General features: G+C 42.2%; 2 protein-coding genes across 3 annotated transcripts; both read right to left on the bottom strand.

Moving 5' to 3' along the window:
* Positions 1 to 548: 548 nt before the first annotated feature.
* LOC135486351 (inositol hexakisphosphate kinase 1-like) lies at positions 549 to 5542 on the bottom strand. Of its 2 annotated transcripts, none has more exons than XM_064769074.1 (6): positions 5199 to 5542; positions 3231 to 3497; positions 2753 to 2921; positions 2408 to 2514; positions 2009 to 2184; positions 549 to 1663 (listed from the first exon to the last, which is right to left on the bottom strand). In XM_064769074.1, exons 2-6 carry the CDS (start codon positions 3463 to 3465, stop codon positions 1082 to 1084), a joined length of 1269 nt encoding a protein of 422 aa, XP_064625144.1. In that variant the 5' UTR covers positions 3466 to 3497; positions 5199 to 5542; the 3' UTR covers positions 549 to 1081. The 2 variants fall into 2 exon arrangements, with proteins under 2 accessions (XP_064625144.1, XP_064625143.1); XM_064769073.1 differs by lacking the exon at positions 5199 to 5542 and adding an exon at positions 4293 to 4392.
* Positions 5543 to 6485: 943 nt separating this feature from the next.
* LOC135486021 (fizzy-related protein homolog) lies at positions 6486 to 12384 on the bottom strand. Its single transcript, XM_064768474.1, has 13 exons — positions 12312 to 12384; positions 11793 to 11979; positions 11494 to 11601; positions 10989 to 11123; positions 10656 to 10715; positions 10249 to 10350; positions 9838 to 9993; positions 9567 to 9632; positions 9238 to 9340; positions 8982 to 9103; positions 8530 to 8826; positions 8168 to 8272; positions 6486 to 7753 (listed from the first exon to the last, which is right to left on the bottom strand). The coding sequence occupies exons 2-13, from the start codon at positions 11874 to 11876 to the stop codon at positions 7619 to 7621; spliced, it is 1473 nt and encodes a 490-aa protein (XP_064624544.1). The 5' UTR covers positions 11877 to 11979; positions 12312 to 12384; the 3' UTR covers positions 6486 to 7618.
* Positions 12385 to 12547: the final 163 nt, after the last annotated feature.

Genomic DNA, 12547 nt, shown 5'->3' with positions numbered 1-12547 from the left:
TCTCTCTCTCTCTCTCTCTCTCTCTCTCTGCCGAGAGCGTGCGGACAGCTGTTTTGTATTCACGCGCAGCTTTGTCTGCACCAATCAGGGGGCAACGTTGATGCGTCTCCATCCAATGAGGAGCCGCATCAATGCTGACGTAATTGATCACGCTGGGGAGAATGGAGGATTAAAAGTAGACCGTGGGAATTTTCACAGGTATCTTATCTGATACCCAATTCCAATAATCTCGCACACTTAATTCCAAGAATTACACATTACAGTGCTACTCATAAGAAAGGTTTTACAATTACTATACAACAGTAGACTCCTGTGCAGTCCATTTCGTCATCCTACTCGTCTTCCTCGATGCACCGGGCGACGGGCCGGTCAACTGCGTCCGGAGTGCGAAGGAGCTCGGCGGCTATCAGCTGGCTATATAGTTGCAACTCCCAAATGAGCAATGTCAAAACCTCAAAGTATCTGAACATGATGCCGCATATTGCGATGGATAGAAGACCCAAAAATACCAAAACAATTATCTATATATATATTGCATACAGAAATTTTTTATTACTCAAATAGTTATAGGATGTTAATGTTTTTGATACTAGTACGTATGCATGTATATACATGCAGTAGGCCTATTAACCTATTTCCAATACCTTGCAAGCGGAAAACGGCGATACAAAATACTCCTATACAGAATATGATACCCGGCGTATCATTGTCGTTGCGGCCACACGACATCACACGGGCAGATTAACCAAGTGTGCGCGTCGTTACCAAGAGCAGTGAAACTTAAGAACATTTCCGGCAATGCTTCCATCCCAGTGCAAGAAGGCTATTCCATCACCCACTAGCATTTGTAGTCGAAAGCATGTCACCACGGAGGTTTATGGACAACGGCGCATAGTATTCTGTCACCCCCGAACAGTCTGTCTTACAATCGATCAGATGGAAATTGTTCACCCATGAGAACTTGACACCTTCCGAACCTAAACGAACACAGCGTTGATGTTCTCAATAAATTGTGAGTTAAGTGTCTCTTCGCCAAAGCGACTGACTTAGGGCATGCAGTCATGCAACGTCGTCCTAAACATCAAGATTCGGAATTCCTTTCTTTAACGTTAAGGAAAATCTTAATAAGATTCTCGAGGCCGAATATATAACCAGCATCAGGTCCGACAAATTTAACATCAGTTCTTGAAGCTGTGTGGAATGAATGCGCGAAATCTATCATCTTAATATCAACCTTCAAATCGGAGACATCCTTATTCTTTGAGTTCGTTAAACCTGAGGCGATGTTCATACTTGAATTGGCAATAGAATGACTCGTAGCGGACAGCGGCGATTGCGAGACCGAGTCCGAGCTGTCAATTTGCAAGTTACCTTCCCAACTCTTCTCACAGTCAAGCGCGGTATCCTCATCCGTCGCACTTGGGTTCTCAACACTCTCATACATAACCATCAATGAGCTCGAGAACATTCGAATGTCATTCCTTTTCGCCACCGCCAGAGAAATCGCTCGCAATTTTTCTACTATCAAATCAACCAGTTCCAATCTTAATCTAACACCATTGTACAGAAATTTATAAACTGGTTCGTGGATCGTGTCCCTGTTGATTGTTTCAACCGAGTATTTATTATAACGGAGGAATTCACCAGTGTCCTTTTGATACACCTGAAAAAGTAGAAGTGCTATGGTATCATTACATCGGCTTGTATTAGTGAAATAAACAGTTCATACTCCGACAGCATCGGAGACAATACTGAAGTCGAACTCTGCATGGTAGCGTTAGACTCCTATGCAGTCCATTTCGTCCTGACCGTCCTCTTCCGAGCGACAGGACGAGGCCGGTCCACTGCGTCTGGAGCGCGAGGCACGTCAGTTGGCCGCCGACGATCTGTGTGACTGCTCAGGACAATGCAACGGTCTGACGAAGTCAGAACAAGGCATAAAGGCTTCTCCGGACAGTAGTGCTCCGGACTCGTACGTGTTCACCAATACCCGCATCACCAGTCTTACCTGCATTCCGCCCACTCTAAACCCAAGGGTACAAGTTGTTGACGACAAACAACGACATATCTTCAAATCTGTCTTGAACTCATTGTCATCTAGTCCGTGTTGCCTGGTCCCCATTTTCAGATCGAGGATACTCGGGATCTTGAAACCAATGACTGCGTTCTCAAGTATGATGTATTCTGGTTAATTTGTTAAGGAATTTCGTCAGGCACGTTAGAGAAGTTTAGCAAAGCACGTTTAGCAAGAAAGTCGAGAGAAACCTCCACCCTTCTGCAGTCCAATCAAAACACGAAACCCCATCCACAGATTAACATGAGTAGCTGCCCTTAGAGTTGCATAAAAAAGATTCTTGGGACGGGCATAACATTCTTTGACTCCGTTCCTTAAGTGGGACAAGGATACTCATTGGTCCCTCTGATTCACATGTCATCTGGTCTAACATCCTCTTGTGACACCGCTCACTCCACGGATTCTTCTCGAAGTTCGAGTTTGAAATCACAGCCGAAGACCTGAAGAGCAATACAGAATCGAAAAAGCATGAGCATGGTAAGAGAAAGGTCGGCGAAGGAAGGTCACTCTATCACGTCCTTCCTTTGTGGTAAGATGCCAGTATAATATACAAATGCCGTCTTTCGTGGATATTATTTGGGTAAGTGACGATTCTGTCCAAACTCCCGAGTCATTTTGGGATAAGACTCAGGACATCCCACGGTCTGCTTGCATGGACAGTCCCGACTTTCTCATTACCTTTCCGTTTGGTCCGCAAGCGGCTGACGGTCTTCCTTTTCGGGCTCCTCATCACTTTCGTCGGTCTTTAAAATTATCCCATTTTCCCCTCGAAGTGGTCGGACAGGAGACACGATACTGATGTGCACTTGGCTGCTGGCGTCTTTGTGGAACATAACGTCCAAATTACCTAAATAAAGGGGAAATTAGTGTCGACTTGTAACTTCTCCCCGAGGAGACAGTCGGCGTTAGAGAGAGACAATCATGCTGACACGATGACGATACCCGACCAACTAGATTTAGTTAGCGACGGAAAAATGAATATAGCCGCTCATCCGGTCCCTTGCACATGTAGGAAAGATTTTAGATGACGAATAACTGCTTCAGAAGTGAACAGCAGCAAGAGCGCTTTAGAATCCCGTGCAGTCCATTTCGTCATCATGGCGACCATTCTTGCCGAGGACCAAATAAGGTCAGTCATCCGCCCATGTCAACCTACCTTTACAAATTGGAGTAAACGGTCTCATTTCTTCTGGCATGGTTTGGTAGAAGTCGTATTCCTTCTCGAACAAGGGCTTACAGATTGTGTTTCCTTCATAGGTGAACATGTTAGAATGGCCTCCAACTTGGTGGACGAATGGCTGCAACGACGTCGGGCCACCAGTTTCATCAGACACTGGAACATCGGATGCTGGGCCACCTTCACTATCGTTGTCGCCTGTTCCATTCGTCATTTTTGAATCGAGGGGACGTGTCTTTTATCAACCTGCAATCACAAACGTTCTGACCCACTATAATGATGACCATATAGCTACAGGCTACTTTCCAACCTCGAAACGCAGTGAATTTCGCCCCTCGCGTCAAATCTTCAGGATGACGAATAGACCACTGCCTCGGGAGTGCATATAGAGCTCTGCTTGAATGTGTACAGCAAACACTTCATTATGTGAAACTGTGTCAGAGAGAATTAGGTGGACAAAGTACATAATTTCAGTTTTTGATCAGGGTGAACAAGGTCATGTCCTAGGCCTACATCATGAAGTTTGGTACATTAATATCTAGAACCGGCGGTATATAAACACGTTGGAAAGCGCCGACAATTTGATTTCCGAGCGAGCTTAATGTCAGGCCATTTGTTCCGAATCTTTCAATGGTTCCGGTGTATACGTCGAGCGAATGGATTTCACCGAGGGATGGAAACTCTATTGATTGTTTAACTTTAGTCATTAACCGTCCCCGGCAAGCAACATGAAAGTGCATGGTCCGTTCTGACAGCCAATCAGCAATGATCCATATCCCTGCACCATCAACCCCCGGACAAACGTTTTTAAATTAAAGGGAGAGCACAGGAATTGACAAGCCATGTCGGATCCCGGCAAGTTAGAGTTAACCTAAAACCAGATTTCACCACCAGCCAAGTACGAGCGGGTCAAGAGATTGGTTCCCGGACCCGTCCTGTCGCCCGTTGGAGAAGAGTTGATCAGGATGACGAAATAGACTGCCCCGGGAGTCTATAGATGGTTGGCCACCAGTATCGTAGACTGTCCGCATTTGAACTCACCTATGGATCAAATCAGCACAGTCAGTATGCTTTCCATTGCTATACGGGGCAATATTTGCCAGCCATGTTGACCGAATACGAAAAACTCTCAAACAGCCTATTGTTTGACTGTTGTCCTGAGAATGAGTTATATGCCCGGCCCATGGTTTACACAGATATTCGTTGGGCATGTCACGCCAGAACAAAGAATGCCTCTACTATGTTTGTATATAGCTTTATGAGGTCAGCCAACAGAGACAACACGCGTAACCAGCAGGGGTATACCCACAGGACGAGCTGGGGCATGCAGTGCCAATTGTCTCTCACCATCCATCAAGATGGTAGAATTTTTTCATCTCAAACTTACGGCGACCACGGGTGGTGACTTAAAATTGGGGTTAAGGAGATATCCACTGTCCATCAACATCCCCAGAATTCATCACCCCCCCCCCCCCCACACACACACACACACTTTTGTCGACGGTGGGCCATCCATAGTTATGTCACAACCTATCGTAAAGCCCAAGACTCGGAGACCACATGACCAGTCAGAGTTCGGACGGCCCGCAAAGCACCTCGCTGAGGAACTGGAGGCCCCGGCCAGAAAAATCAATTTCAGCTACTCGCAATCCCTTATCATCTGTATCAAATTCAGAGTATTTTATTGACGTGTCCTATTGGGCTAGAGAGTCAAAAACTATTATGTATATACAAAATATGAAAATAATATGCTGCAAACTCAGCCAGGTGCCGTCACAACCTTAAGGACAGGTCGGAGCATGAAAATAAGACTTATTGGCAGTCACAACGGCCCCTGACCGTTTTACAATCCTCGTCATATCGTGGCACACCTCAAATGAAATACAAATTAAACTGCCCAATAATATCATTACCTAGATCTCATGGAAAACAATACGTAGAACTTACCAGATATTTAAAACCTGTTGCCCTGCATTTGAAAATTTACCACGAGCATATTCTACACATGTAGTAGGACTTGAGGACATGTAAGGGCACAGCTGCGACGAATACAGGCCTATATAGGTTTAGGTTTTTCCAACCGTTGTATTCCACACATAAGTCCGACCAAGAGGCCTCTCATGTATACGACGAACCTATGTCGGGCAAATATCGAATAACTCCGCTGGAAGTTGGCCCAATCTAAACGACGCGAAAATGGCAGAGCTAGAGCTTATGTCACCTCTGACGCTAGCAAATTGATATTCATGCAATTCTCGATGTAAACTAATAATGACACAACCTTGCATGTTAATGTTCCAGTTATCGATAGGTCAGCGGTCAGTGGTCATCGATCGATAGAAATGCGCGGCTCGTGGCTTGTATTATCCTAAACCTGGGACGATCGAATGCTATTCCTTAGTTACTTGCAAATCACATTATCATATTAATAAGGACGTTATGTCTTAATGCTCCATAACAGTCTTGTGACAACTAATATTCAACGAATTAGCCCGATATCGGACCATCTCGTGACAGCCAGACACAGAATACCAAGATCGTCACAATCTTTGGAAAGCTGGTACGAAAGACCAAGGCCTGGCAACTTCGTCACAATCTCGTGGTAGCTAGTCATGGACGAGGAAGATGTGATTGCTTTTGCCATATTGTTGTAGCTAGCTGCAGAAGGCCTTATCACAATCTTGTGAGAGCTAAGATCTGGGGACCAGACAGGACATAATTTACCTGTCACAAAACAGACACCACGGCACAGGGCTTATCACAATCTAGTTCCCAGGACGTCTGAACAGATCTGGATGGTAGGGGCATGACTACCTTATCCAAATCCAATCAATACTCCTCGAGCTTTGCAATGGCACTTCACAGAATAATTTCGTTTCAGTTGGTGTTGCACACTGCCTATCTGTTACATCAAACTGACCATCCTGTCCATTTCAGCTGAGACTGACAACTGGCCATCCTCTCACAACCGGTTGTCTTGTCAGTCAGCAAGGTCTGGAGGCCAAAATGGGAAGGGTGCAATACATGTACTTGTCGCAGATCTAGATGTATGACTGTTGGGGTAATATGTAGTCCCTTTAAGGCCTCTTATTTCTTATAGTTTTAAATGCTCTTCCCAGCTAAGGTGGTGTCTTTTTCGAAATAAACACGATTTCTCCAACCTTGTCTTTGTCTACTTCCACAGGTCTAACATCATGATCATGGGCTCACACAGGCAACATAAAAAAGACTTCATTAATTACATGACCTCTTTATTTCTCGATGATAAACTAAATGTACATGTACATAACTAGATTTTCTATATAAGATGCTCAAATAGAGCATGATATACCTTTCTTTACAAGAACTTAAAAAAATTACAGAATACAGTCATTTCCGACATGATTTTACCACAACACAAAATGAATCTCACACGCACAAATAAATATTCTCACTCACACCCACACTGGCAATCTTACTGCAGTGTGCACCACTAAAATAAAAATGTCTTTACATTTGAAAATTACTATACATCTGATCACCCGTTGATCTTATCCCTGTACATGTAGTTAACCCCCCCCCCCCCCAAAAAAAAATGCCCATCTCATCTACCCAAGCCTTGGAAAAAACCCTTTGATCATCCTCTTCCTTCTAAAACATTACATGAACATGAGATTCTATGCATGATTCACATAAAAACTGACTTCACATTGAATTAAAAATATAACCATGCGAGCAAATGAAAATATTCCCACACCTTTCTGACAACATATCTGGGTAGTGCATTGGTCTTCACTGGAAACTAAAAATAGACACAAAACTGTTCAACACAGCTTGAACTGATCTTAAAAGAACTCACCCAAACAGAAACAAATTGAATTGGCTATATATGTAGGACATTGGCTATTAGGAGAAATGACATAACATACATGTATTGCCCTTATTTGTATGACTTTCCTCAATAAAAATATATACACGAGGCTCCAATTGTCCAATGAGGTTCATGAAGAAATGTGTACACATCCTTGATATTATTTAATTTTACATGATTGGTTTTTAGTAAATGAGTAATTTGGTATAATAAAACAAAGTGTAGATAAAAAATCTTGCAAAATAGAATTGACATTTTTCGTCATTTTTGTCATAAAACGCACACTCCTGGGACTGGGAATTGCTGTCCATTAACGAGAGGTGTCCTGATCACGGAGGTCAAACTGAATGAAAATGACCAGTTTGGGACAAAATCAGTGTCCTTAATAGAGAGGTTCCATTGTCCTTTTCATAAAAACTCTTTAGTCTTAGTGTACATTCCCAACATGACTAGTTTCCTTAAAATATGAAACGTACTAAAAGTCTTTAACCCGTTACGTGGGAAGATCTGAAATTGTTCACCGAATCCGAGTGAAGAGATTTAGCACAGACTTTGATTCCTTCGTCGATCGTGTTTTACTGAATACGTTCCAGAATCTCAAAGTTTCATCTCCAGCACCAGTGACTATTGCTTCACCATCGGGGGACATAGCCTGCATAAGAGACAGAGATATGAGAGTTAAAACTAGTGACGGAAGACATTTCAAAGGCACCTAGGCAAAAGGTGAGGACACAAAGGCAACTGTCTCCGACCCCTCCATTTCCTAGAGTGGCTAACGACCTTCTGAATCTGAGCATTGTCCAACACTCTTCAACTGCATTCCCCATGAGCAACAACTTTCCTAGAGATGAGGAGGGGTGCTGCCAACAATTCCAACAGGTAATTCTGATAAAACAAGTCCCCAAGTTCAGTTTTCATGAACATTCATCGTTCCAATGACGGAATTTACGGAGGGCTATCATCATCACAGAACATTTGTTCTAGCAGACCTTCCCATCTTTAGGGTAGTTTACATAATACTGGACCAACATCTTCAGACGAATAAACACCATAAGTCTTCACTTACCAAATATAGCACTCTGTAGGAATGTCCTGTTAATTTAGCAATTTGAGCTAGCGATGGGTACTTCCAGACCAGGATCTGATTTTGTGAATAACCATGTGTACTAACCTGAAATGAGCACAATTTCCATCAGGAATCACTTAGATATGTGGAACATACAAGATTTATTGAAAATACTGCCTAACCTTGCCAATATGTCATATTCACGGACATTCAGAGGTTCACATTCGAAATATTTTCATAATTTTGGAATACAAATATGAAAAGCAAGCATTTCAGTTATAGATTAATACACCAAGGCCACCGTGCTACAGGTATTGAATAGCGCTTGAATGAAGCAAATGAAGAACAAATTAAGCACTTACTAATTCATTGGCATGTTTTGACCAGGCTAGATTGCACACTTGAGACCCGGTATCAACACACTGTAACGGCTGTCCAGTGAGCGTATTCCAAAACCTAATACACCGATCGGCCGTGCCACCACCACTTGCTAAAAGTCCATGTTGATGTGGTGACCAGGCAATCGCTTTGACAGCAGCTAAATGCTCTGTGTACGTCTGCACCGGGCTAAGGTTTGTCATATTCCAAACAAAGAGTTTGTTGTCGTTCCCACCAGACGCTAAATGCTGATGATCGGGTGACCATTTCAAACCACACACCTGAAGAAGAGTTACAGTAAATAAAGTTAGTCGATTGAGGCTGTTATAAGGGGTACCTAATGCTAACAGGACGAAGTAACCAACAGCGATCGGTGATTTAGCAACCACCAGTTACGTGTCTTATGACCTTGATGATTGAGGAGGAATGTTCTTACCTCTTGTCTGTGTCCAGTGAGTCTCCGCTCTGTCACTGAGGTTGGCGTTCTTATGTCTCGTTGTAATATGAGGCGGTCTCGGCTACCAGAGGACAACATATCTGCATTCCATGCCAAAGCACCTTTTAAACAGAAGACAATATATTCAAACATCTATAGGGACGTCAACAAAGTACCAGTGGTTGATCTCCTTGCTGCGGGTCATTCCTAGATTAAGGACAAGAAAAATCGACAGACAAAGGTATACGATACTCACCAACTCTTGCTGAATGACCCTCTAGTAAGGACACTCTTTTGCCTGCTGCTACGTCCCAGATCTGGACATCACCCTTGTGTGTTCCAACAGCTACCAAGTGGCCCTGAATGAAAGCAATAAGTCAGATGCCATGAATAGTAGGAGGAGGTCATCCAACCTCAGAGCTGCAGGGGCAATGGTAAGAATAGAAAATGCCCAAAACTCTAGCTTCATTCTTGATCCCCTTGTTATATCAAATCACATAGGTTGTGCATGTGTAATTTAACATGGTACTTGATGTCCAAGAGGGATTTGGAAGTGGGTGTGTAACATGTCTATTATTAACTCACCCGCTCAGCCCATGACACGGACGTGACCGAGTCTCCATCAACAGATAGGTCGCAAAGTCTGGTAACCTGAAAAAGAATGTACAATGTAAGAAGGAGACGAGTTGAACACAATATGAAATGGGTTTCCTCATGATTAACAATCACTAAACTGTCAGTATGCAGGAGAATGAGCATATCCAAGACGATATATGAATTTTGGGAAAAGGCTTATGCTAGGAAAAAGAGAAGACAAAACATAGCAAATAGCTAGAGGAAAATCTAGAATACTAACCTGACTTGTGCAAGCACTCCAAAGATATACACAAGTTCCTAAACCAACACTGAGGACATTTGTGGATGACCAGTCCACCAGGTTAAGGTAGAAATCATCTTGTAACTCGGGGGCATCAAGAACTTTGAATGGAATCTTAGAGATTTTCCTAATTGCCTGAAAACATGATTTCAGTGTAAAAAATGTGTCATATTGGGTGAAAGGAACCAAACAACACATCATTAGTCGAGCCACTATGAAAAATAGAGAGATTCATCTAATTTTTCTGTTTCAAAATCTCATGCATAGTAGACTAAAGTGTAAACTCTAAAGACTTTTTGCTTGATGGAAGCCCAAGAGCTATTGTTATATTTGGAATTGATTGGGGTGAATTGCTTGTCCTTCCGATGGAATGAATAGTCAGAAGAATACCTTTCTCGGAGAGCGGAGTAGTTTCTGACTCTTGTTGCCGACAGGTGATAAGGAATAAGGAGACGTGTCACCACTTTCTAAACTTCTCCTCGGTACCCGGTACTGAAAAAATATAAGATGTCACTGTTCTGAAAACAGGCTTCATGATTATCACTACCAGGTATAACACTGGATAATATGCTCATAAATGTAAGAAACTTCTTGAGCAACACCACTTCAAAACAGAACCTGAGACATGACAATATTTATATACAGTATAACAGAGCTTTCTAAGTTGGCCTTCTTAGTTCAGGGAAATCAGCAATCAAGGGAACAGATGAAGGCATTAGATAAGAATTTTTACTGCTACCAAATTTTGTGACGATTGTGAAAACCTGGAAGGGCAGAGCAGGTACACATGTACTTACTGTAAACATATTTTTACTTTCTTTTGGAACAAGAATTCTCCTTTCGTCGGGTTGCTGATCCTGAAAATACGATGCGACATACATGTACTGAAACAAGCTAACATAAAAAAGATGACCTGATCAAAACAAGCAATGAGCCAATAAAACAAAATCCTAATATACTACTGACTGATTTTGCTGCCAGCCTGGACAAAATGAAAATAAAGTCAACCCAAATTTTATCAAAACATGGTTACATCACAAAACTTGTGGTTGCGGAGACCAATGCACTTCATGTCATTAAAAGAAATGGCTAGACAATGCAAGTATCAATTCAATTGTCAATGGTTTTACCTTGATGTCTTCAATTCCAGCGCCAAGTAGTTCATTCTTCAGCAAGCAGTTGTAAGCCAAGCCATCCTTGGTGTTATCAGTAGTGGGCTCTTTAGCTTTTCTTGTCTGACTTGGAGACTGACTCGTTGAACCATCCTAAAAATAAAAAGAGTGTGTGAAACCTACGTTTTTTAGAGAGTCCCCTTCTCATCACCTGAGTATATCACTATCAGGACTGACCAGGAATCAAACCCGGGACCTTGGACGTGACAGGCACTGATTTTTTCCACTGTCAGCCTATGGGTGTGGTGAGACACACTGTTAAAACTAAAAGGCAATTGACTTTAACCAATCTGTTCAATACCACTTTGAACCTTAAAATCATGCTGATCATTCATTGAATTGATATTATGTGTACAATCAAGGTTTTTAAGTGAATATTGGTTAAGGAAATTGCAGATTGGCTGGTTCCTGATCTATGGTGGTTATTAAGTATTAGAAAGGAAGCCATAAAGATGAGACATACCTGCGGTAGGTTGAAATGTATCTTCCAGTTAGCACCGGCTCTGCTAGGAATGAATCGATCACCATACTTGTCCTTGCCTGGAGATGAGGCTGGACTTGTCTGCATCGGCTGAATTACAAGAAACAGGAATTTTACATGACAGTGAAGGGAACAAAAGTGACTTTCTTCACTCAAAACTTATGGTATGTGACACAAAAAGGACACTGTTGCATTTGCAAAACAATATAATTTCTTCTTTTGGGTTTATTCAGGATAATTTGGACACCAGAGCACGACCTGCAGTGGAAGAATAAACTTACTGAACCATATGGTGACACTGATCCATAGGGTGATGTCTGTCCATTCTGTTGCCGGAGAAGTCTTCTCTCAAAATCAGGATCCATGATGATGCTTTTCTTGTTGTTTGTTAATGTTGGGATCCCAAAAAGACTTCACAAATACTTGACAATGATTAATGTCAATAATAATGAGATTATGAACTGGTACCTGAAAGCAATTAATGAAGAATGTTTCACCATGTGACAAATTGTAGCAATAACAGTCATATGACGGGTCAGCAAAACGACAAACTCAAACTGGTCTGCCCTTTTTGATTTTTCACAACAAACATGACAAAACAACAGTCAGTGCACCATGCATTGTCCTGTGTGTACTTGCCCGTACGTGCATAAAAGCCAAGAAAAACAAAAACAGGGCAGTTCAGAGTTTTACCTCTAATATTTCAAAATCACGGACTTTTAAATAAATAGTAATACGCTTTGCGTTTAGAGCAAGTTATCTGAAATCCCATAACTATTAGTCAAAAAGAGAATACTCACCAGAATATAGATGAAAATTGATTTTTGTGAAGACAAATTTTCAAAAATCTCAACGTCCACAAGCGAGTTACCCAAACTTCGAAATACCATGCGATTTTACCATTTGCATCAGCATGGTTTTTTGATGACGTCATGCGTCAGTCCGTATCGCGGGAAATACATCGTTTTCCCTTTTAGACAGTGGCGCCTCCATCGGCAAAACCGTGAAAGTGGGTGTTCAAAAGTCATATCACAGA

The sequence above is a fragment of the Lineus longissimus genome, chromosome 4 (genome assembly GCF_910592395.1).
Source record: "Lineus longissimus chromosome 4, tnLinLong1.2, whole genome shotgun sequence".
Lineage (NCBI taxonomy): Eukaryota > Metazoa > Nemertea > Pilidiophora > Heteronemertea > Lineidae > Lineus > Lineus longissimus.
The sequence above is the reverse complement of the archived record's forward strand: the minus strand, read 5'-3'. Positions and strand labels throughout refer to the sequence as shown.

Bases quoted from the DNA above. Each gene is read 5' to 3' on its own strand.
- LOC135486351 (XM_064769074.1), bottom strand. From the start codon at position 3,465: ATGACGAATGGAACAGGCGACAACGATAGTGAAGGTGGCCCAGCATCC. The intron at 2,922-3,230 runs GTAGGTTGACAT...CCCTTTATTTAG, and splicing joins GTTTACTCCAATTTGTAAAG to GTAATTTGGACGTTATGTTC. The intron at 2,515-2,752 runs GTAATGAGAAAG...ATTGCTCTTCAG, and splicing joins CTTGCGGACCAAACGGAAAG to GTCTTCGGCTGTGATTTCAA.
- LOC135486021 (XM_064768474.1), bottom strand. From the start codon at position 11,876: ATGGATCCTGATTTTGAGAGAAGACTTCTCCGGCAACAGAATGGACAG. The intron at 11,124-11,493 runs GTATGTCTCATC...TTTTATTTTTAG, and splicing joins TACATTTCAACCTACCGCAG to GATGGTTCAACGAGTCAGTC. The intron at 9,341-9,566 runs GTGAGTTAATAA...GCTTTCATTCAG, and splicing joins CCGTGTCATGGGCTGAGCGG to GGCCACTTGGTAGCTGTTGG.